The 26,735-nt window shown below is 37.1% G+C and overlaps 1 protein-coding gene across 1 annotated transcript in view; it reads right to left on the bottom strand.

Annotated features, from left to right (window-relative positions):
- Positions 1–26,735, bottom strand: part of ARAP2 (ArfGAP with RhoGAP domain, ankyrin repeat and PH domain 2) — a 119,636-nt gene that overhangs the window by 66,097 nt on the left and 26,804 nt on the right. Inside the window, exons 9-10 of the mRNA XM_064653048.1 lie at positions 24,522–24,642; positions 21,720–21,901 (exon numbers count right to left, since the gene is read on the bottom strand). Of these exons, the coding sequence (XP_064509118.1) occupies positions 21,720–21,901; positions 24,522–24,642 (303 nt within the window). The remainder of the gene's footprint in view (positions 1–21,719; positions 21,902–24,521; positions 24,643–26,735) is intronic.

Below are 26,735 nucleotides of genomic sequence, written 5' to 3'. Positions count from 1 at the left end.
ACAGAAGATGGTGGCAAATTAAATGAATTCATAGATACATTAGAGTGATTTTCATAATGGTCCAGACAAGCTCTTTATGGTAAGTGCACAACACTTGGCATAAACCAGGCTTTGTGAGTGACAGGTACACAGGAATCTAATTTTCAGTGCTCAGAACTTATACGCTTTCAGGAGTGTAGTCTTCTTCTCTCCTTCAGAAACAGAAGTGGGAATTGGTACAGGGAAGAAAGAAGTGCTCCACTTTGAAATATAAATTCATTCACTTTGAGTGCACAAAAGGACAATAGGGCCATTCAAGCACTATACAAAACATACTGACAGCAAGACCAAGCAGTATCTTTTCAGAATAAGAGTTGTCTTGCTTCTACAGACTGAAAGCTCATAGTTTCAGATACATTGAACTCCTAAGACTTTCTGACAAGCGAAGAAAAGTTTGATTAAAAAATGCACAGAGAAAGCCAAGAATTGGGTTAGATTTTTAAAAAAAAAATTATTTAATTATAGATATGACTTAAATGTCTGTATTTATACTATCTTCATAAGTTTGAAGAAAGGTTGAAAAATGGGTTGACAATAAGAGCTTTAGAAAACCCCAAACAAATTCCTTATAGATATAATAATAGATCAAAAGTATTCACTAAATAGCACAGTTGATTGAAGGCTAAAAATACCAACGCAAGATGAGTACTGGCTTTCTGATTAGCTGCTAATAATAGCAGCTAATAGAAAAAGACATAACCTATGAAAACCTGCCATCTGTATATAAACCATAAAGTTATTTAACTGGTTTTTTAAGACATACCTTTAATGTGTATCTACAAAATGTCTCTCAGTGTACAAAACTGCCTTCCCTGTGACAGGCTTTACTAATCTTTCTTCAAGTCTATTTTGGACGAAATTCAAGGAGCTTCAAAATTAGTCTCACACCTTTTCTAACATACCACTACTGCTTTACAGACACAGAAATGAACACCATAAGAACACTTATGTATGAATGAAATCATGCAGCGTATATCTAAACAAGGCTAATTTTCAGAGTTGCTGGACACCTAATTTTCAGCATGTTGTCTTAAAAAGACAGAATTGGGCATCTTTCTCTATGTAATTTGTAAACAAATTTGTAAATCAGAGGCTGAATCTTGTGACTCTCAGTTAGTGAACAGACTTTCTCTGCAAAAATGCTCTTCCACAAAAACTCTTCTTCTGCTACCTGAATAGTAGAATATTTTTCTTACTTTCTTTCTTTTTTTATTTTTCCCCTTCACTTAGTTTTACGGTAGTAACACCTGGGCTGGCATTCTTGGTGGTCTAGTCAAACCAAAATAATCTGAACAGAGGAGTTCTAAAGATGCTGCTTTTGTGCCTCAACTTTTACTTTTTTGGCAGTTATTATCATGTTTTTGGATGCACTCTCTTTCATGGATCTAAAATTACCTCCACAATATATAAAGTTGATTAAAAAAAACCCCTTGCATCAGGAAAACATCTCAGAAAAATGCAACCAAAAAATCCAACCTCAATTATAACTTTGCACATACCCCTCATATAAAGGTTAACTATTATTCTCATATTAAAAATATCACTTCATATTTTTATCTTTATTTTTTTTTTGGTGGAGGACAAAGGGAATAACAGCAGCAGCAGAGAAAAAGGAAAACTGCTACCACGATTTCAAGAAACTATGTTTCTACATACACACACATATACATACATATATAAATATACATTTGTAGCTTATTTTGAAGAAAAATACACAAGTACAGGACTCCGAATTACAAAAATAATGCTGGTGTATGCAGGGAACACAGTGCTTTTGGAAATTACTACATCGATTGAGTATTCTTACTACACATTAGTTTCCTTCCTGTCAATTATGAGACCATGGTCCCTTAGTTTTTTTTGTCTTTAGCTGTCAGATCTTGAGCTCATGCAATATTTAAGAGTGTGTATGCATGCACACACATAGATATATATATAATAAAGCTCAAATAATTTTAAGACATAAGAGATAATAAACTAATATTATACTACATATAAACAAATATATATACACATACGTATCTATATGTGTTTATAAATGCACACGTACTTTTTCTTTTTAACAGCTATCTTTCTTACCACCCTACCATCAATTTAAAAAAAGACCATTCATATTTCTGATACTCCTCTTGTCCTACTAGCCAAACACAGAAAGTTCTTGACTTTTAATGACAATATCTCTAATCAGAGTTCCAAATAGGACCTTACATGGTTCCTTGAATGTACTGTTTAATTTGCAATAGCTCTTTTAAGTTTTCCCTGGGGAAGCTACCACAATGTTTATGACAATTAGACTATTTTTGCAAGATCTGAGAATTCTGTTAACAATTTAACATGATTTAGACTTTTCCTTCATTCTAACTCCATGGCATTTGATTCTCTTCAAACAAACAAATTATTCCAGAGAGATTAAAAGTCAGTAACTAGAATCCTTCAGATGAAGCATTCATAGTTTGTTTCCTCTCTTCATTAATTGGAGGTATATACTTCAGCCTTTCTAGCTACTAAGAAATGCTAATTTCTACAAAGAAATGTCGGGAAAATTGGCTTCCATGTTAATGAAAAATTAAGATATTTTTATGTATTAAGGAGTTTGAGAAACAGTGACTAGTAATGCAGAAATTGCTTTGATGGTGTTAATTCTTCTTCACAAGTTTATATTGGTTTCCTCTCCTTTTATATATATACTGGGCTTAGCATCACCATGTACTTTTCAAATCTTTAGACACTTACATCCTTCATCATGGCCTAAAACATTTTAATATAGATTTCAGGTGATAGTCACATATCGTGGACAGGAATAGAAACTTCCACAAGTAAAGACATATGTACTCTCTCACAGTCTTCCTAATGAGGTCTCAAAATGAAACAGCAATGAAGCATATAGTATATAATTGTAGGCACAAAAAATGATGTTAAAAGAACATGAAGTTTGCCAACTCAAGTCCTGATGAGCAAGCAGATGCCAGAATTCCAGCTGTCTGTGCATGTTCACTGTGTAGCTTTGTGCTCATCTGTTATGTGAGCTAGTCACGTCATCAGTTTTAGGTTCTTAACGAAGCAAAATTCTTTCCTCCCATAATAGAGCCATTTGAAAATGATTCAAGCTATTATTGCAAAAAAAAATTGTAATGACAACCTGGCACTCAAAATTTTGAAGGTTAAAAAGAAGGAAGACAGCAGAAGGCAAGAAGGGCCACTTAAAGCAGCTCTAGTCAGTATGAGGTAGTAGGCTTGTCTGCAGTGGAGTGGATTGGATATGCTACTGGAGTACATCCCTTTCTGTATCACTCCACATCATTACATTACAAAGGAGTCTGATACATGTACTTTGACATGGCTCTGTGATGAAAGCCAACACGTAAGAGGTGGGAATAACTAAGAGATTAGTTTCAAAAATGCATTTCTGATAAACACTCTAAGGTAGTTACAACCTTAGATGTTACTTCTCATGTAAGTTACAGATCTCTCTATTCACTTGTTACAGAAGTAATTCAGAATCCTCACTTTAGCAGCTATGTGTGTGTATTTTGCAGTATCAATACAGTTTTACATTACTTGATTATGCACCATCAGGCTCATGCCTTGCTTGTTGTATGGGATTGAAACTAGGACACGTGAAGATGAAAGCTGCAAAATACAAAAAAAAAAAAAAAAGAAAAAAGAAGAGGAGGATCACAGAATTAAAGTGACTGGACACTATCCTGGAGAATTAGGTCTTATCTTTGCCTTTTTCAGTTTCTACTCAGTGTAAATCAAAAGCCTTAGCACACAGTCATTTCACTATACGTTTTTCATTTCCTAGTACCTGACTTTATGCTCTAGGTTTTGATTTGCAGAACTGCTGAGCAACTGGAAATTCAGCTGAGACCTATGAAAGCAGTATTTTGAGCAGGTATAGTCTGACAGAAAACTATTCTCTCCCAACTGCCCATAAAAAACAGAAAACAGAGAATGCAAAATATACGGATATTTGAATCTTTCATTCTGTTTCTCAAAACTGTGTGGTCATATGGAGGATACAATCATGTTCCTTTACCTAACAGGAACTAATGAAAAATAAGTTAATCACTGTTTCTCAAATTGCCACACACAGCAATTACTGATTATTTCCTCAAAGAACATTCCTTTACTGGTGAAAGATTCTTTCAAATGTAAGGTACTTTTCAACAGCGTTCAATAAAAAAGGTATGGGTTAGTTCATGAAAAAAATTAAAATTACCAAGCAGTTAGTAAATAAATACCCTAAAATTAGCACTCAGAGCAATTCTTGTTCATACAAGGACATTTTTAAACATAGTTATTACTATTACAATTTTATGTAGCCATCTGGACTCTTCTTTGGAAGTGCTTTACGAGTGGAAATCTTAGAAGATTTACCAAGACTGTTCTCCGGAGACCAGAAGGATCAGTGAATTTTAAAAGTACCATGTATAGCTATGGTTTTCTGAATTCATATCTTTATAATTTTCTTGCTGAAGCTTTACATACACACCAAAGATCTTGTTAAGTATTCATAGTCCAGACAAACTGCTAAAAAAGTGTCCAAACTCCTACAGGATAGACAGGTTGTGAACATTTCTGTGATACCTTAAAATCTACAAGAGTAGACATGCGAATTGACAAACCTTTTCACAGACCTTTTAATACAGCTGTCACTCAACAACAGATAAAACTGATATGATATCTCCATTGGCAAAATTCCTCTAATGAACCAAGAAAACCTCCAAATAAAAGAGTTTCTGCTTTCCTCCAAAATTTGCCCATGGAGATAAACAAATATAACATTGACAATAAAAAGTATCATTGACCAAGCACTGTGCTTTTACTTACTGACTACAAACTGTAAGGTGCTAAAACAAGTCCTCACAGTACATATAAGGACTTCTCATTTAATTTACAATCTCCTACTTTAATAAATTAAAAAAATATATACCTATGGTATTCTGAATATATTCCAAACATACCCCATTTTATCATAACCGGGTCCCTATGGGATTTCCCTGCTGGTGTTGATAAACTGAACAGTTCACATCTCTGATGCTATCAAACTTAACTGCCCTTCTCAAATGACGCATATTGCAACAAAATACACAGACACGCCCCCCCACACACACACATACACACACTCTTATTAGAAATAAATTAATAAATTACATGACATATCATCATCACCATCATGGCTGGGCTTTGCGGACAAAGATTTGGGGAGGGCTCTACCCACGTTTGTTGCAAGCGCGTTGGTGGCTAAAAAGGCCAATATGAGATAGGCACATCTGATGGCAAAAGGCACAGTAGAAAGACTCCTTAGGTGGTATATTCTGCAAGGCACGATTCTTTCTGCATTGTCTTTTCTCCTCCAGAGTGATCCTGCGTGCTTTCTCAAAAGCATCAGCAGCGTTATAGATGGTGTGTCTCCAGACCTCCTGATTGGAGGTCAGAGTAGACCAGCTGTGTTGATCAATATGGCCAAGGCTGAGATGTTGTTTCAGGGAGTCCTTGTATCTTCTCTTCAGGGTTCCTCTCATGCGGCAGCTGGTGGCAAGTTCACCATAAAGCAAGATCTTGGGGAGGCGGTGGTCCTTCATCCTTGAGACGTGTCCTGCCCAGCGCAGCTGTGTTCTCAGCAACATGGCCTCAATACTTGTGACTTGACATAGAGAGAGCTCTAGATTGTGCTAACTACTTTTTCCAGCTCAGAGATTTCAGATACCTACTGCTTCGAAAGTCATGAAAAGTTGCACTTTAACAAGCATCATTATGATCTTCAATTTAAGAGGAAAAAAATATTCTAAGAAGAGTGCAGACCCACACAAAAGCTTTTTGCCAGGCAGTATAAATTCTCATCTGCTTAAGAAATATTCACCCAGCAGAAAAGAAACATCAAACCCTATAAAATTTCAGAATTGCTAAAATTTGGAATTCAGAAACTTTTGGACTATCTGAACCAAAAAAAAATTTTTTTCTTATGAAATTCATAAATATTTAGTAGAAAATCTAAATTTTGAGAGTTTGCGTGCACACTCCATAACTTTGAAGAATGTGTCCTAGACTCTGTGGAGGTACAGACCTTTTCTAGAAGCCAGTGTAAAGCAGCAACTTCCCTCTAACACCCAGAATCAGAAACGTAAGGAGACCAAACTATAATTTGTGAATTATTCTCACTTCTGCAACACTTATTCCAAAACAGTGAAGGGATAGTAGCACCAACAAGTTCACCACACATTCTTCTGTGCCTTCACCAAGAGTGGGCTGATGCCATGACAACAACAATGCTGCACCAGAGATTTTTATAAGCACAAATCTTTCCTAACACATTCAGTCATTTCAACATTTTCTCTCCCAGGAAGACATCCTCTTTACATTTACTTCAACCAAAAACAGAGTGGGGTGGGCTTGGGATTTTGTTTGCTTGTTTTGAGGGGTTGCTTTGTTTGTTTTTGTTTATAAAGAAAATATTTTCTTCTGCTGGCTTTAGATTTACTCATACTAATTATTCTTTATGTGACAAAAAAGATGAAAATTCTCTGAATGCAGAGAAACTATTTTGAATTTCTGTAAAGCAAAATCAGTAATGGACACACATACAGCTACTGCTTGTCAGATATTCCCATTCGTATTTGCCTAGGCTTTATGTAATGAAGGTAGTGATTTCACATGAAGAAAATACTGTTAGTATAAAAATAAATATATAAAAGAGTTTCAAAATCAATGCAGTTTACAAACAAGCAATCTATTTTTCATTATTTAATAATGAAACAACTATAGTATTAAATGTTTATAGGTATTACTGAATTCCTAGTAAATCCATCATAAATAAGTTTTATTATGAGTTCATATAAAACCCATTGCCATTTGTTTTTAGTGATTTATTTTTTTAGTTTTGATTTCATAATGATCAAAGCTAAGATGGGCAACCATCACAGCTAAAAAAGGCTCCAGCTCTAAAATATCTGCACTATATTCATGTTTCATGACTGCACGTAGAATTAATATACCCCTCCAAACAAACAAAATGCCTTTGTCAAAAATAACACAATCTAATTTTTTATGAATATCATTTCCCATCAAAAGTATAAGCTAGAAGAAGCTAATGAAAAAATCAAGTAAATTCAAGCTTGCAATGAAGTTGTACAAACATGGAGAAACCATACTCTAAAAAAATATACTATGACACTTAAAAGTTAAGAAGCAAACCAAAATCCTTAAAAAAAGTCCTCTGCATACTTCTTTCAAAGAACCTTTATACTTTGTGTTACTAACTGGAGAGCTAGTTAGTAGAAAGAACACCAAATATTACATCTAGAACAAGTTATCTCCATTTACAATTTATACATTTATCTTCTGTTTGTTTTACTGACTTTCCTGTTGTCACACACTGAACAATAGAGGAAGATCCTTCAAGATCCACAATAAGCTACAGATACATTCTTTTCACTTCTCAGGTGGTTGGGCACTGGAACAGGCTCCCCAGGGAAGTGGTCACAACATCAAGCCTTCCAGGGTTCAAGAAGTGTTTGGACAATACTCTCGGGCACATGGTGTGACTCTTGAGGATGGTCCTGTGCAGAGTTAAGAGTTGAACTTGATGATCCTTGTGGGTCCCTTCTAACTCTGTATATTCTGTGATATTCTGTGATTGTGACCTAGACACCAGCAAACTGAACCCACTTTGTATCATGGGGAAGCAAAGCTATGAAAACGCTGTTCTGGCTCATAACTGAAAGTATGCAGGTGCATCTCATCACACATAAGTTTCATCAAAATTGCGAAGACTCGATCAAGACAACACATAAAAGGGAATCTCACAAACAGTAAAAATAGAACTAGAATTACAATATCACTCCAATTTAGGATACTCACAAACCCAGCAGCAGCATTTTGTACCAGTTGTGGGTGGGGAGGCTTGTAACATGCTACAACAATTTTTGGGAACAAAAAATCTACCAAAAACCCCTTCTATACTAGTAAGAATGGGCTGTAACAATCTGCAAACATACTGAAAATAGAAGAAAGTATATTTTCTCAGCATGAAAACATCATTTAAGAAACTAGGACAAAGAAGAATTTGGGTCTGAAACAAAATACTGGACTAAAGTGAAAAACTGGTAATTCTGACATGAATGGCAAAGTTCCAACTGTCATTCACAGAGATGAAAATTCACTCTAGGTGTGTTTTCCTTAAACAGCCCTGCATATACTGAAAATGCATCTTTAATTTTTCCATTTAGAAGGACAAACAGCTACAATACAATCTGCACTGGCTTCTTAAGGTTAATTTTAAAATACATGCAGTGTAGGAGAATGAAACTTAGGTCTGAGGATAAAAGATCTGCACAATTAGAAGACCTGAACAGCCAACATCACCTAATCATACAGAACTGTGATGAAATAACATCCTCTGGTTTTGTACCTACAGTGTACTCTATTAACCTTTACTTTTTCTCCTCCCTATAAAATTCCAGTACAGATCAACTTGCACATATTAAAAGATGTTTCTGATATTTCAGACGTTGTCAGTGAGAGAAGGATGAAGAAACAGAGTCTGAAATGCAACCCCTTCACTTCTACATTATCATTTATTTCCAATAACGTCAATAAAGACAAACAAGTTTCAGATCCACACTGCTAATTGTAATATTTACCCTAAGCAAGTACCTAAGGATCATCCAACTGCATACTGTTGTTAAATAAAACCAAAAAAGTTATAGATCATCCTTTTTTAGCTATAGAAGTGAGAAATTTATAAATACCTAATGCACAAGAATGATCACAGAGCACAGAGAAAAACAGCTGATGTATTTATTCCGGGTGAAATAAACCTTTCTAGGTAAGTTGCATAAAAATGGCAGGGACCTCTGCTGTGTGGTTGGTTTGTTTTATACAGGTTAAGACAAAAGATTACAGAATCTGCCTCGCTTCTTTTTGTGAAAAAAAGAAGTACAAGGTGAAACAAACCAACCTGAAAGTCAGAATCCATCTCCCACATGGGCATCGGTGATGACCAGTCAGTACTGTCTCCTTTTCTTCTCTTATGGCTACTCAGGACTAATGAATTTTGCCTTGATCAGTTTCTCAACTTTTGTTATGACCCCCATCTCCTGGCTCATCAGTTTTCTTGCAGCCCAGTAAATTGGCAGCTGCTCAGTTCCTTCAGGGGAGAGAAGCAAGAGTCAATTGTAATAATAGGCTGCAATTACTCCTGTGTTGCAGGAACTGAGCTGCTGTTGCTGACTGCTGTCATTTTATCTGTCTTTGAACTTCCTTCTGACCCCGTGGCAAGGAATTACAGCCCTCAGCTGGAAAAAGCATCACACATAAAACGCCCTGCAGAGCCTCTCAAACAAGTGCCAGAAAGGCTGATGGTGAAACAGGAAGTATACAAAGCCATATTTATTATACCAATGCAGCCACACTGCTTCAAACCTTTTTTAAACCTCACTCATGTTTCTCTAACACAGTTCTGCATACTGTCTAACACAGTTCTGCATACTGGACTTGAACCACAGACAAGTATAAATGTGGACAAATGCAGTACAGTGGATACAGACTCCTCTCTGCCTAGATGCAGAGCATAGAAACCTCCAATATTTGGAAATATTGGCTGGTACAAAACAGATAATTTTAACCATAATTGAAATGAAATAATTTCAAACAGAGAGCAGCAGGGATTTTTGTACTATATTTTTAATAGACTAACTCACTTTAAACAAATAAATGGACACATAATCAATGTAATATAATAATTAAAAAATATATATCAGAATCCACAAAAGGATTAGCAAAGTCAATAATTAAAGTGTTTATCTCCATGAGTAAAATACACTCATCATTAGCCATTGCATTATTTGAATTAGCATTTTTTTCAGAGCAATTTGATTGGAAATGCTACAGAAGTGCAATAAAAAGGTCTACCAAGAGGAAAAAGAAACCCAATAAAAACAATCCCAACCATATAAAAGTTGTTTGAAATGCTCAAAATATACTAATGTACATCACTAGGCATGACTTACAATACAAACAAGATTATTTCCACCTTTTATTTTCTGAATCATTGCTTTCTATATATTTTCCTGATTATATTTTCCTTCTCAACCACTGTCCAGGTCTTTTTATATGGTTCTCTGGCTGTCTACTGCCAGGTGTTTTGACAATCTTCCATCTTAAGAGAAGGTAACAAAGCTTGATTTTTTCCTACTATTCAGTGCATGTAATATTTTTCACATATTTCTTTAAAAGTGTTGGATATCAAACAAACATCCTGCTGGGTCTCTGAGGGGGCCAGACCCACCTGCTGAGATGGAAATAACTTTTGAGTGAAGTTTGCTGGAAATATCTCTAAGATACTGAATTTTAAAGAATGAGTTATAAAACATACCATCTCTAGCAAGACATTATTTTGCATGTAAAATATTTAATAGGGAGAATTTAATTTAATAACCATGACATTGAAGTGTTTCATGAAGCAAGAATTCAGTGTGAGTTGATTGAGTTCAAATTTGTTAGCCTAGCAATTTATTAACCAGGGACAGAAATTATTGCTAAGAAAGCACACCGGGGTATTCCCCACATTCTTATTATGCTGTGAATCATAAATTTATTTTCTTTTGCTGTAAGGATGATGCATTTATTTAGAATAAAATTTTTAGACATTGGATAGATATAGTAGATAAAGATAGTGGAGTAAAGAAAATAATGTTTTGTTATTTTCTGCTCCAAGCAACAAAAAGAAACCAGCACAAATGAAGAAAAATAAAATCTTTATGGTCTTTATGGTCCAAAAGATTAAAACATCACTTAAGCTACAATGATAATAAAGTTCTCAATATTTTAAGGATCTTCTCTACAATTCTTATTTTAAACCATCCACTTTGCATAACTGATGAAAATTCCAATGGCCTAATTATTTTAGTAGTCCAAATAGCAAATCCAACCTGCTCTCTCTCCATTGCCATCAAAGATACTGTTCACATTTCCAGCACACATTGCGTAGAAAAGAACAGTTTTGGAGCAGGTATCCACTGTTGGATTAAGTGTTTGTACAAAAAGAGGTGGGAGGTGAAAAAGCACGAGGGGGAAAAAAACAGTGAGATACTACAGGGTATCTTCAACAAATTCCAATGGTCCTCTGATGAACTCCAATAGAAATTGAAGTAAGAGCACCCAATCTTGAAAATCACCACTGAGTAACAATAGAAATCCATGAATGCCCAAACTGCTTTTTTTATGAACACTGTGTATTTCCTGCTTGATCAGCTACTGCAAGCTAAATGCATTATGATCAATCACCTGCTTTTAAGTGTTTGGACTTCTAGACATTACAGTGTCAGTTACAAGGCACATTAATGAATTGTAGGCATACTCTTTGGTCTCCCGCTGCTGCACGTTAATCCAATTTATTTAGCATTGCAACCAAGAAAAAAATTTTAATCATCATAATGTGACTGTTAGTGCTCAACTGATCATACTTGTCATAGATTAGGCAAATCCTAGTCTTCAGTAATATTGCTTTTCCACTTCAGACTGGACAAAAGAATAGCCTCACCTGTCTGCTAGCTTTCACAAAAGGATATCGATACAACCTAGCTCTTTGGTACAATGTACAAAAAATAAATGTATCCTTTTCTGACATTACTTGTCTGAGCTCAATCACACCATTATATACTGAATTCAGAAACCATATTTACATAATTGAGTTTCAATGGATTTCAAACATGGCAAATTGGTAACAGAAGATATATGCTAAACGATTAAAAATTGCAATAGCATTTCACGGTATTTTTAACTAATTAGGAAATGGAATTCACAAATACTATCATGGAAACCTGCTGACAATAGATGAGAAGGCAGAGGTACTCAACAAATTTTTGCCTCATTCTTCAATGGCAACCTCTCTTCCCACACCTCTCAAGTGGATGGACAGCAGGATGGGGACTGAGGGAGTTGAGTGCTTTCCACTGTAAGAGAAAATCAAGTTTGCGACCACCTGAGAAACCTGAATGTAGGTCTATGGGACCTAATGAGATGCATCCCAGAGTCCTGAGGGAATTGGCTGATGTAGCTGCCAAGCCACTCTCCATGATATTTGAAAAGTCATGGCAGTCAGGTGAAGTCCCAGGTGACTGGAAAAAGGGAAACACTGTACCCATCTTTAAAAGGGTAGAAAGGAGTACCCTGGTACTAAGAAAACTTCCCATTCTGACCATTCATGAGACTCCCTGGCAATCACACTCCCAACACCAGCGACTTTATCCGCTGGGACCAACATGTCTTCACAGCGGGCAGCTCCACTGAGTGACAGGCACCCCATTTGACTCCCCACACATCCCACTCACACAGTCAGACCAGGTTTTCTTACCAGTTCAACCCCAGGTTTCCCATAGCAGAGTCTCACGTCTCATTCCATAAAGCACTTTATTCATGGTGCAGTAGCACAGAAACAGCTTTAGCTAGTGCCTCCCAGGAGGACATCCAACAAAGGAACCCCTGGGCTTTTATGCCCTCAAAGTCTACATGCATGCAAGCCTCACAAGTCTCCTCACAAGTCTCGAACTTCCTCCTGAGTCCCTGGTTCCTGCTGTGTCTCTCAGTGTCCATTCACCACACGTGCCCTTTCTTATGCAAAGTGTTGGCAGTTCATAGCCTGTTCTCTTGGGCTCCCAACCAGAGCTCAATCTGCATCTGCATCTCAATCTGCATCAGGCACTGCAGACTTGTAAACCTGCACTAGATGTATTCATCACCACTGGAAACTACTGACCTGTCAGCCCCACCCCTGTGCCTGGGAAGATCTTGAGAAGGATCCTCCTAGCAGATATGCTAAGGTGCATGGAGGACAGATTCAGACAGATAGCGTGCCTTCACCAAGGGAAAGTCCTGCCTAAGCAACCTAGTGGTCTTCTATGATGGAGTGACTACAGCAGTGGACAAGGGTCGTTTGTCTGAACTTCTGTAAAGCCCTTGACATGGTCTCCCACAACATCCTTCTCTCTGAATTGCAGAGAGACTGATTTGATGAGTGGATAAGGAATTGGTTGGATGGTTACATCCAGAGGGTAGTGATCAACATCTCATAGACCCAGTGGATATCACTGACAAGTGGTGTCCCTCAGGGGTCTGTACTGGGACAAGTGCTACTTAATATCTTCCTTAATGACACAGGGATTGAGTCCACCCTCAGCAAATTTGCAGATGACAACAAGCTGACTGGTGCAGTTAACACAACTGGTGGACAGGCTGCTATCCAGACCTGGACAAGCTCGAGCAGAATCTTGTGAGGATTAACAAGGCAAAGTGCAAGGTGCTACACCTGGGTCGGGGCAACCCCTGGTATCAATACAGGCTGGAGGATGATCAGATTGAGAGCAGCCCTTGCCAAGAGGGACTTGGGGGTGCTGGTGGATGAGAGGCTGGACATGAGCTGGCAATATACTCTTGCGGCTCAGAAAGCCAATTGTATCCTGGGCTGCATCAAGAGCAGAGTGGCCAGCAGGCTGAGGGAGGTGATTCTACCCCTCTACTCTGCTCTGGTGAGACCCCACCTGGAGTGCTGCATCCAGCTTTGGGGTCCCCAGCACGGGAAAGACATTGACCTGTTGAACTGAGTTCAGAGGAGGGTTGCCAAGACGATTAGAGGGATGGAACACCTCTCCTATGAGGAAAGGCTGAGGAAATGGGGATTGTTCAGCCTGGAAAAGAGATGGCTTATGGGTGACCCAATTACTGCCTTCCAGTACCTGAAGGGAGCCCACAAGAAAGATAGAGAGGGACTTTTTAAACAGGCATGTAGTGACAGGTCAAGGAGTAATGGTTTCAAACTGAAAGAGAGTAGGTTTAGATTAGACATTAGGAAGAAATTCTTTACTATGAGGCTGGTGTGGCACTGGAACAGGTTGCCCCGAGAACTCATGGATGCCCCATCTCTATAAGTGTTCAAGACTAGGTTGGAAGGGGCTTTGCACAACTTGGTCTAGTGGGTGGCATCCCTGCCCCTGGCAGGGGGATTGGAACTTCCAAGCCATTCTATGATGACTCTATGATGATCATAACATATGTTTGTACCTATCTAAGTTTGTGGAACAAGCATTTCAGTGAGGATATGCTACACTGCCTCAGAAATGCTCTGCTTTTCGCTGTTGTAATGGTTGTGTAACTTTACACAAGTATTTTACCTATGCTAATACAGTTTAATACCTGAAGAAAAGGATGCAGGCTGAGGGGAAAAAAGTTATCAGTGTTGCCACTGCTATGTTTAAACTTATTTCTGAATCAAACATGACAAATGCATAGAAATAACAGTATTTTACATTTCCCTCAATTTAAAAGAGAAAAAGCAAACCAAAGCTACTGACTAGTTTTTTAGCTTGTTCCCTGTGAGAACTGACTTATATGTTTACAATTAAACACTAATAAACTTGGTACAAAATAATGTTTTAGCTGCCTTAATTCTACAGTACACTGAGTTATTAAGAGAGATCTAAGTATTCTTGAAAAATACTGTGTTTTTCTGTTTCATTGTCACCTCAAACCTTCCTGTTGCACACACAGAAAAACCTTCATCATTTAACTGTGTATATATATATATATATATATATATACACAGAACATATACTGATTATGCAACCTCTCAGGTTAATGGAATGCAGAAATAACTTGTTCATGTGATATCAACTACATAAATAATTGAGACTTTGCCTACCATTATAAATGGAAGTTCCCATAATGATGTTCTGCTTCCTATATTATTTTATCCAATACATTATTTTACCATGAGATTTGAAGCCAAGTTAGTAGTTCTTAAAAACAAGTAACATATAAAGTGATGGACAATGGTCTCAGGTAATTCCAGTACTCCTAGAGGAAAATGGATTTCCCCAATATTGCATGAATAGTATTATAACCTTATGACAAACAGACCTAAAATCGTCTTCAATTGCTTATGCATGTGCTGTGCCACCACTATATAAAATCTTCAGAATATTCAAATAAATCCTACTTTTCTTCGCTGTTAATTTTTAAGTGATCAAGGTAGCTGGCTATATATGTATAGTCATAATACATACATGACTATGATACAGAAAGCTTGACTTAGCATTACTGAAAAACTGACGACTTTGCCATTTTCTTTCCTCCTTCCCTACCGTTCAGTCCAAATTAGATTAATCATGAAGCTTTTTATCATTGTGGAAGTATTAGGCTTCCTACCATGTTTCATGCCTTCCTTAGGTGTGCTTACATCTCAATGAGATCTTAATAGCACAAAAACAAATGAACAGGAAAACATCCTCACAGAGTGAAAGTTTAACTGCATGTAGAAGAATTTAATATTAACTTTTAAATCTTTTTTGATAGAAGTCCTGTTTATGCCCTTCTCCATGTCCTTTAATAATATATTCAGCAACCTAGAGCAACATCACACAAAAATATTTTTGAATGTAAAATGCAGATCTTCCCTGTAAAGGCGGTCACTGACACATTTTTCTTCTCTGATTGAACCACTTTAACAATGTATTATTTTAAATGCATTTTTAAATCTTTTCTGGAGTAAGTGTGCAATTAGTTTAAAATTGAAGAAGCAATGGTCAGAACAACAACAAACCTCTCCCCCACTCGACAAGATTTCCATTTTGTATTACAACAAGCAAAAAAGGAAGATTTTAAGCTTTCTCAGACAATTCAAGTTATTTCCTGTTCAGTTGTTTCTGATGTCATGCACAGCAAATGATCATTGCCATGGTTTTGAGTGTGGAAAATTGGAATGAACTTCTTAAGGAACTGCTGGAAAATTAGGAATATGACCTTAATCTATCATCTCAGCTACAGTTTGATGTAAACAGCCATATAAAAGAGGCTGAAACATGTGATTCCACCAATGTATTAGTATATTTGATCTTAAAACACTTCTTCGTATTAGTCTTTCCCCTCTAATGTATTTGGTATATTTTTGGGTTGTTCTGGTTTTGTTTTTTAACATCTTGCTACAGATTTGTATTGTTCTGAAGCAAGAGCAAAGCCAAAATGAATCGAACAACAAAGGGCAAATGTTCTTTTGTTTTTCTATTAACTCCACTTATTTAAGACATTCCAGGACAAGCTTAGTCATATGTTTGTAAACATGCCTGATCACAGTCTGCACTAGCAATCAAGTACAGTACAGATTCTTCAGAGGGTTTTCCAGTTATTACAAATAACAGTTTATTACCCCAAAATCTCCAAAAGCACAAATGTTCTTGGGGCAGGGGGGATGAGGATGGGAGACAAGGATGGGGAACAGAGGGAACATAGCGACAAGAATTACACTTTTTCTTCTCTCATTCTCAATAATTCCCTCTTCCACCGCCACGTCCCAGTACATACTAGGCACTTCTCTCTTCTCTCACCATCTATCAACCATCTGAAAGGTCTTCTCTTTCCCCCTCCTGCTTTCTTTTGTTGCCTTTAATACTGTACCTTTTTCCATAGCTTCCTTTTCAAAATTGTCAGTTGCTTAGCTCAGGATTCCTCATTAGATCTCAAAACCTTTAAGTAACTATTTTGGTTTCTTCTCAACTTGCATTCAACTCCTCACCCCAATTTGCTTTCATACTTCTGTTGCCACCACCTTGGATTCATTTCATATTCACAAATATAATCACAATAATACACCAAAGAATCTACATACACTAAAAAGACTTTCTCATGTTGCTTTAACATGACAACCAATTATTACTACATATCTTCAGGACTTCATTTAACTATTCTTCTTTGGTTACCATGCATTGTTAGACACCTTTGACTGTACTTAACAGATACTTTAGTTTTTTGGGGGGTTTTAAAGTGTTTCTCTTTCACATTCATCACGTTAATGATTATTAATTAGGATTCCCTTTTCTCCAGGGAAAAATAGAAAATTTCCTAATGAACAATCCCCTTTTTAGAGTATCATTATAAATTCCCATTCCTATATACCAAAAAGCCACAAGTCTTCCAAGGCTGCCTGAGTCCCAACCACATCATCTCTCACAATGAATTTCACAGTATCAGAATGGTTTGGATTGAAAGGGACCTTTAAAGATCATCTAATCCAGCCCCCTTAAAATACATACCCAATATCAGCATCTTTCAACTAGGTCAGATTGCTCAAAAACACCTCCCTTTAAGCCTGTGTTTCTTAACAGGGATAAGAGCACATCTCTGCTCTTATGCACACAGAGATATGTGTGCACATCCCTTCTGCTTCCCTCCACCAACATCCACATCACTTCCTTTCTTTCAGGATGCCAATCTCAAGCATCATCTTTGGCTTGTCCTTTTAGCTATCCTCATATCAGTTCTCTACATTATCCTACCCTTTGCCATCTTCTACCTGTTTAATATCCTTTCCTGTAATACATCTTTTGATGTTTTCCAGTTTTGCTTTAAATGCACCATTAGCATTAGAGAGGAAATCAAAAATTACTAGGCACTCTTACTGGTTCATTCAACTCAAAAAAACATTTCCATCTGCCACACAGCAAATCATTTCAACCTTTGACAAAACAGAAAACCCTTTGAAATCAATAGGAACATTGAGTCAAAATGAAAACAAGAGGTCTCCAATAAATAATGGATACCATTGTTTGTAAATATCAGAGAGAACACTCATCACTATTCAAGTTTTAACTTGGAGTCATGCATGGAGAAAACACTTCACAAGTAATTATGGCACACAGCCAGCCATACATACAGTCTTTATATTCAACAAAGTTTCCTCAGATACCCCAGGTAAATACATCTATTTCAGAACCACTCAAAGCAGTAAAAAAGAAGATCCTGATTTCTCTTTTCAAAGCCAAATTCTGGCACGGATGCTTAGCCCCCCCCCAACTTTACATATCAGTGAACCTTAAATATAACCTAACAAAGGGGGTACATTTGAGCAGACCAGACAAGCACCTGTCAGCCCTTCTGATGGTAACAGAGGGGAGGTTATTACTGGCACTACCACAGCAGATTGACATTTCAAGCCAGTGCTTGAGCTGTCACGAAGGATCAGATGACATGTTTTTATACAAGCACGAATGACTTTGAAACAGAAATGGGGATTTCAGCAAGCTGTAAGTTGAACAAATTGATTCTGTACAATTTATTTTTCACTTTTGCTTCAGACAGGAAGTTTAAGAAATTTACACTACATGAGGAGTCAAAGAAATTGATAGTTTCATACTAGCACTATATCACTGCCAGAAGTTCAAGCTAAACCAATCACTTTTTAACTAGAAATGGGCCTGAGACATGATGTTCTGATCTCAGTCTGAACTTCACAAAGTTCATGGTGGTTATGTCAGGATTTGGCATTTGGCTTAGGATCTTCTCCACTTTTAACAGTGCAGAAAATTTTTTTAAAGTAACAGTGGGCTCTTCTCTATCAAGTTTAATAGAAATCAATGAATCAGCTTGATCCAACCTCATTTCAGCATTGTAAGAAGTCTAAATAGGTGTCTTATAGCACTGCAGTTATAATAAACTCCTCTAAGGCTCTGCGGGAATCATTCTAGTATGGATGTGAATTCCAATATGAACAGGATTTGAGGACATCCCTGGACAGATTTGCCTAGTAATTACTGGTTGAAGTGCAAACTTGAGACAGGGAAATATTTTTAGATCAACAGCGCCCTCTAATGGACCAGTGCTGTATTACTGGGGTTTTCTTCAGTACTGCAGTAAAAATAATTCGGTTTTCCACTTGAAATTAAAACACAAGAGGTACCAAAAGAACTGCAGCCTATGAAAGCCTAAAGAAGGAAACTATTTCTCATCTTTCCAAAACATCCAGAAATTGCATAAAGAAAGGACATTGTTCAGACTGAGAATCTAAAAAGAAACCTCTTAGACCATTTGTTATTTTTTGTTTTAAGTAAATAAGCTTTGGGAAGAAGCTGCTTTTGCACCATTTTTTGCAATATTCGCACACACAGGAGGAGTTGACAGGCTGGCAGCATGTCTAACCATTCTGTTTCAGGGCTTGATTTTGGTTTGCCTTCTGCTGCACTGCAGTCAGTCATTTCTGCAGAGCATCCAGATAGTAGAAGGGAATAAATATCTAGTAAAAAGGTTGTATAAGTGTGCGCTTTCATGATCAGCTAAAGCAATTCTGAACTCCATGATGCTGAAAGAGCAGAGCAGACACAACCTACTATACAGCTGCAAAAGTAATAGAACCAACACAAATGCACACTCACACAAAAAAACAATTTCAGAAAAAATCTGTAAATACAGAAACTGATGAGGGGGCAGAGGAAGCAGTTTTAGGATTATCTGAGTTATAATCTGCACTCTGAAAATGTAGAAAAGAGCAATCAAGAACCCTTCAACAGGGACTGGCTCTGCAACAGTTTTGTATCAACATACACACTCAGAAAAACTGACTCAGCCCAGTGGGCAGAGCTGGGAGTGCCCTTTATCAACAGAAAGGATGAATGCCTCTGCTCGAGGCAAGGAAGATGCTCCCAACAGTTATATTCAGGTAAAGTAAGAAAGAAGAAAGCAAAAATTTGGTACCATAACTCTCAAGAGGGACTTAACTAGTTTCAAATGACCTACTACCCTGGAAAAGAAATGCCTCCACAAGTCTGTATACCTTTGTTCCTTAATCAAGAAGCTCAGAACATCCCTGAGGACCACTCTAAAATATTCAAGGGCATAAGATTCAACAAGCATCAATTTTGAAGGGAAAAGCAGGTCGTTAACAACGAACATCCACAAAAAGAGGATTTTCACTGATGAGAATTCTTTCTATAGATTCTCACTGATGAAATTACTTGGAAACCCCATGACGGAAAAGTAACATTGAGCACTGCAGCACAGTGTGGATCATCCCACAAGCAACAACTGTAAGGTAGGTTGGCCGACTTCATTCTTTCTACTTGGTTGATGCAAGGGAACCTCAGTGAAGTACAGGGTCTCAGAATGGAGGGGTGGTGTTTGCATTTTGGTTTTGTTCCTCCTTAAAGATGTACAGCTGTAAACTTTACTTAAATAAATGAACTAACTGAGAGGTCACCTGTTCATTACGATAATCAAGACTGAGGATTTCAGTATAGATAAAGAGACCAATTTCTCTCCATGATGCTTATTCGGCAAAACATATGCTGTTGGCTTAAATTCAAACGGCACATAGCAAATACACTTTTGGTAACACATTACATATCTAAGTCATTTGTGGAATTTTGTTATAGCTCCAGAACAGCATAAATCCATGAACTGTATCACATTTGTGGTGGGTTGATCCTGTCTGGATGTCAGGTGCCCACCAAAGCTGTTATATCACTCCACTCCTCAACCGGACAGGGGAGAGAAAATATAACAGATCATTGAGAGACAAGATAAGGACAGAGAGAGATCACTCACCAGTTACTGTCATGGGCAAAACAGACTCAACTTGGGCAAATCAGCTTCATTTATTACTCATCAAACCAGAGCAGACAATGAGAAATAAAAGCAAATCTTAAGCACCTTTACTCCCACCTCTCCTTTCTTCCTTTTGATTTACTCTTCCCCACTCAGTGGCTTAGGTGGATAGGGAATGGGGGTTGTGGTACTTTGTCTCTGCTGGTCTTCCCTCCTCATGTTTGCCATGCAAACACAATACAACACTTTTGATTAGTTGGCTGTTGACTGACCTCAAAGAATTTACCTAAAAGGTAAAACTTCCTTGGAGTACAGCAAGTACAAAGAAAAACAGGTCTTTCTCAGTCTCAAATCTCCTCTCTGGGGATGAATAATATTGAACATTATGTGGTCCCTCAAACCCACTCAAATAATTTCACACGTAAGAGGGTAACAGGAGAGGAAGTGAGATCAACTCCAAAATGAAAAGTCTTACTAAGAGACCATTCATATTTGTACACAAATTTGAAAGAAACTGAGAACAAGACAAACATGTAAAAATACCTGCCCCAAATGTCATTCCAGGTTTCAGCTACTTGTGAGTAACCAATTTCCTCACACAGAAACAACACCTTCCAATTAGTGTCCTGAAATAGACTTCTTCCACTAGTTCACACAATCATTGATTGAACCCAGCTATCCCCATTTATTCCCTACCTATGCCATCCTAGAGAGTTCCACAGATAAGTACATGTTATCATATAGTCACACCCAAAGCAAAACCAAAAGCCCTAGATTTTGGGAGCTGAAATGATAGGCCTACTTTGTTTAAAATATTTGTTGAAAATATTACAGTGCACAACAGAAACTGGCCAATCTACATTCTCAACAACACAAAGAACATTTTGAACATTTAGTTGAAGTATCAGTTACATACCATAATGTGCTTCTGTTTAACACACTTTACAGAGCAGTAAATAAAGACTGAAAACAGTGCACTGAAAACAGTGCACAAAATAGGCCTTCTGATTGAGTGCTTATGGCCGACATTTTAAGAGCGAATTGATCCCAGCCCTGACACTAACATGCTGTGACACTCAGAGCTTTTCACTTCACCTCACTATATATTCGCTTTTTTCTATTGTACAACAGACATAATGATACTTTGCCTGCTTTGTGAAGCCTTCTGAGAATTGCAGCAATAAAGTACTACACAAAAAGAGATATGCATTTATATTGAAATGCACCTATTCACAAGGAGCCATCAATTTCCAACTCACTAGTTAAACCATCTTTATAAGCTTTCATTCACAAAAAGCATATGAAAAATTTACCTGCTCATTTTTGCAGATCCATACAGTACTCCCCTGAAGTACAATAAAGATTTTGGCTTTGTATCCCTTCAGCTCAAGGTATCCGCTTTTCTCAGGGGCGACAGAAGTTCGAGACTGAGAGTTATTATCAGACAGCAATTTCAAGGCATTGAGCATCGTATTAACCCAGTCATTTCTTTCTTCTAAACAGGAAAAAAGTTAGTCAAAGGCAGTTACTTAAGCAGCAGGTCCATTCTTCTCCACACATTAGTTTCCCCATTCTTCCTAGCATGCTATGCTGGTTGATGGCATAGCTATACCATGTAAGAGATTCACCTTGAAGAGGAGGTGTAAATAAAAATAATGAGAATATCTATCAGTGGTGATGTTAGCAAAGACACCCATTCAGTTAACTCCCAACAATCAACACACAAATCAAAATAAATTGATGATGGAGATTCCTAAAATCATGACTACTAATTCTAAGATGCTGAATTCCAGGCAGCTTAAAGACTGAGGTTGTAGACAGGTGGCATGTTCACCTTCTGAAAGCCAGATCAATGGGAAAGAACTACTGCAGTTATGCAAGCAGAAACCAGGGAGTCTAAATTTCATCTGTCATTAAAGAGGCAAGCCATCACCACTGCTATTCCATGTTTGGCCACGCTTCTAAGCAAAAACACTTGGCAATTTACAATCTATTCCATTAAGGTGTGGTGGTTAAGCTTGATATTGTCAAGGGTACTGAGTAATCAAGAAAACGAATGTTTGAGCATCTTTGCATGCATTATTAATTTAACATCTTACAAATACATGAACACAAGGAGGTGAAGTAATAAAGTTCCACTCAGTCTCATTCACTATGTTCAGATATTTCACCAGACTAAGATCGATATACTTTAATGCTGAGTAGTCTGAATGAATTAGACTCCCCTTATGCAATTGGAATATCATGAATATTTCAACTGTTTGCTCTGAAAGATTCAGGTCATAAAATATATTGGGGGAGGGGCAGGGAGGAATGGAAAGTTGTATCCACAGTATATATAAAGTTGGCAAAATTAGTGTTGAACATTGCAAAGTACAACATTAAAACAACAATGTGCTTACTTCATAACTGTAATGTCTGCAACATGAAAGAAAAAATGCACAAATTTAAGCATCATAAAACACTTTGAAGAAGAGGAAGACTAGCCTGAGAGACTAGCCCAGGGAATGCAATCCAAGTGTTCCTGTTAGAGGTTTTGTATTAATATATATATGCTCTCTTGAAACACTCCAGTGATCTTTTCAAAGTATTTTAGAATAGCTGAGGGCATCAAATTACCCCAGAAGTGTTTTTCACTCCAATTAACCAAATCTCACTGCATCTGAGCAGATTATGTTCTAACTCATTGCTAACCCCCGATTAGTTAATTTTTTCCCCCCAAATGCCCCTAAACTTTCCAAACCATTATGTATAATGTTTTCCCTATAGATAATTAAATCCATCCAAAAATATGTTTTTCTGATATATCAAAATACATATAAAAGTCTCCATTTCAAAATCTTTGAAAGAAGGTAAGTACCCTTTGAATAGTCCCAGAACAATTCTCAACCACAAATCCACAGAAGTAACAGCATGAAGAAACAGGTTTGTGCACATAACAGAAATCAAGCAGGGTTATATACGTACTTTACTATGAATATATCATCCAGTTCTGGAGTAAGGACCAAATTCCTTGCCCAACAAACATTTCTAATCTTAAGTGAACAGCTTTACAGACAGGCTACTATGTCCAAAGACGGTTCTATACTACATGAAAATGGAATTTCATGTATAACAAGTGGTTGCTCTGAATATATTTTATAAGTCAGGATAAGTTGTAAATATTTTTATAGTAGTCAAAGGCAATGGTCCATAAAGCAAATTGCAGCCTTACAAAATGTATTGCATCAAGATGGTTATGTTCCCATTTATAAAGAATGTTTAAAATAGATTTGGAAGAGAAATGCAAAAATAATAAAGAACTACATACTTTTAAACTCTGCTAAAAGCATAGAAATGCCTGAAATTATTTGAGCCAAACTTGATAAGAAGGATTTGCTCACTGATGCTGCACTCCTGTTACAGCCTGCAGCAAATGTTTACAACCAAGCTATAACCCATAAAAATGGGATTTGATAATGGAAATGCTGAGAGACTCTTAGGTATAATGGCTCTGGCATGTACTGCTGTAAATACACACTGCATATCTCTTTTTTCTAGGTATTCATTTTTATTTGATTGTTTCTGTAAATAAATCATACATGCACTGATATTGATTCCACATATTACAGCAGTAGGTTGATAGAGCATTCAATTAGAAGGGATACTAACTTTCTTACTACAATTTGAATTTTTATTCTCTATCAACACATGACTGAAAATACTGTATAAGGTAGAAAACCTCTGATTTCCTTTGATCACAGCATCACATTCCAGCCACCAACTTCATTGTCTCTTTTTAAATTTTATATCAAGTGGTGACTTGGAGGAGATGGCTCAGAGCACACTGGTTGTAAGAGCTGCTAGTGAGACCTGAGGAAAGTCCAAATAAATTAATCTTTGGGAAAGATGGGGGAGGAGGCAGAAGAGTTGGGAAAATAAAAAGCCATTCCCCAATAATTTCAGTTATACTTACAAAGGTTACAGTTATCTTCAGTTTCACTTTATGAGCTCAAACCAGCTGGATTCCAGAAATATTTCTGGTAATATAACTAGACCTATCTCACAAACATAATTTATCAGCAGTGATTGCATGGTTTTTTGGCAATTGCTAGAATTACACATCTTCTACTTACCTTCTTTATCCACACGGAAAACAAAAGTCCTATGGGATGTGACAACTTCAAATTTATTCTCCCCATGAACTCTTACTGTTGCTATAGCAGAGAGTAGTATTATTCCCTTTGAGAACACTTCCTGTAATAAAAAGGAAATAGAAATATTTATTAACTCTCATGGAATGTTAAATTTCTCTCAGGCAATACTACTTGTCATAGTGTTTAGGAAGTTCACATATACAGTGTGTGCTCCTAAAAGGTCTCTACACATAATAAAGTTGCATTAATAAGCAAACCACTACCTTAAGCATCACCAACTTCATTGTTCTGGACCTATCCACATCTACTACCTTCTAAAATAGAATAAAATCCTATGGTGAAATAGAATGTGTATATTTGAGATATAACTTCATAAATTGTCTCATGGCATTAATATTGCAAAACATCAAACATTCCAAAATTTGCATTTTTATGCCAAAGTAAATTACACTTACTATCTCACAGAAAAATAATTTAAAAACATATAATCATTACACTTGTAGGATAGAATCAGACATAGGAAAAAACCTGTGCTTTCTCCAGGCATTCTAAACATTTCTTCTGTTTCCCCCCACACTGCCCCTTCAATGGCTAGCCAATAAGAAAAGTAAATTCACTGATTTATCCCTAAATTTGAACACAAAGGGGGTATCACTCTGGAAAAATACATTTTCCTGTCAGTACTAACAAGAATGCTCTAGCTTAGATCAGGTATGTACTTTTCTGCTATACGTGTGTGCTGGTTTTGGCTGAGATACAGTTAATTTCCTTCATAGTAGTTAGTATAGGGCTATGTTTGGTGATGGAAATAGTACTCATAACACAGAGAGGTTGTACCTATTGCTGAGCAGTGCGGACACAGTGTCAAGGCCTTTTGTACTCCTCACTCCACCCCACCAGTGAGGAGACTGAGGTGCACAAGAAGCTGGGAGGCAACACAGCCGGGACAGCTGACTCGAGGGATATCCCCTACAATATGGCATCATTCTCAGTATATAAAGCTCGGGGAAGAAGGAGGAAGGGGGAAATGTTCAGAGTGACGGAGTTTGTCTTCCCGAGTCAGCATTTAGTGGGATGGAGCCCTGCTCTCCTGGAGATGGCTGAACATCTATCTGCCCATGGGATGTGGTCAATGAATTCCCTGGTTTGCTCTGCTTCCACATACAGATTTTTCTTTGCCCCTTAAAGTTTCTTTATCTCAATCCATGAGCTCTCATGTTTATTCTTCCAGTTCTCTCTCCTATCCCAGTGGGGGAAGAGTGAGTGAGTGGCTGGTGAGTGGTTGTGTGGGGCTCAGTTGCCAGCTGGGGTTAAAGCAAAATAATTTGGGATCAGTGCAAATTTTCCCCACAATTGCAAATTTCCAACTAGGAATCAGGACAACTGACCTGGACAAAAAAGCAAGTACCTTCTTCAAGTAGCTCATCTTTTAACCTAACTAACCTAAGTATTTGGGGGGGAGGGAGAGGGAGGAGAGGAAAGGTCAAGCAGATGGGCACTTTGGAAATACATCTGCATGACTTCTGGATTCCAGAGTTAATGCTACTCCTGTCCTCACTATGCTTTGATCAATAGGTTTTCTGACCAAGACAATTCAGATATACTGCTAAAATTTATGTTCCAGATGCAGTAACAGTCCAAGAGTCAGCTCCCCATAAAGTATTTGTACTGCAATAACTTTCCTCCCAAAGTATAAATTATAAAGACTTCATACAAGGACTTAAGGAACTACTGTGAATGCTAAGCATCAAGGATACACTGGATCATTTTTTTGTTTACTGAGTTTAATATACTAATGATTTTCACCAAATAAATACTCTTACATTGTTCCGCTTTGAGGTACTAATACATGTCAGTAAATGTTTAGCAAATAAATAAATAGATATGCTGAAATACAGCAGACAAAAGCATGTTACTATAGTTACACTCAAGAAATAGAATGATTATAATATTGCACATCTGTTTTTATTACGGCTATATTTTTCAAAAGAGTGATTTTTAACATATTTGTAATAAAGTTAGATATTATGTTAACTACTGATCCTTCTAATGGCAAAACAAACTTATTACATGTACTATTTCTGTAGGTATTCAGATATAAATATATTATGGTGTTTGCAGGCATCTACTGGCTGTATTTGGTACTACTGTAAGGGAATAACTCAGACTGCTGGAAGTCACAACTATTTTATT

Source organism: Pseudopipra pipra, chromosome 4 (assembly GCF_036250125.1).
Source record: "Pseudopipra pipra isolate bDixPip1 chromosome 4, bDixPip1.hap1, whole genome shotgun sequence".
NCBI lineage: Eukaryota > Metazoa > Chordata > Aves > Passeriformes > Pipridae > Pseudopipra > Pseudopipra pipra.
The sequence above is the reverse complement of the archived record's forward strand: the minus strand, read 5'-3'. Positions and strand labels throughout refer to the sequence as shown.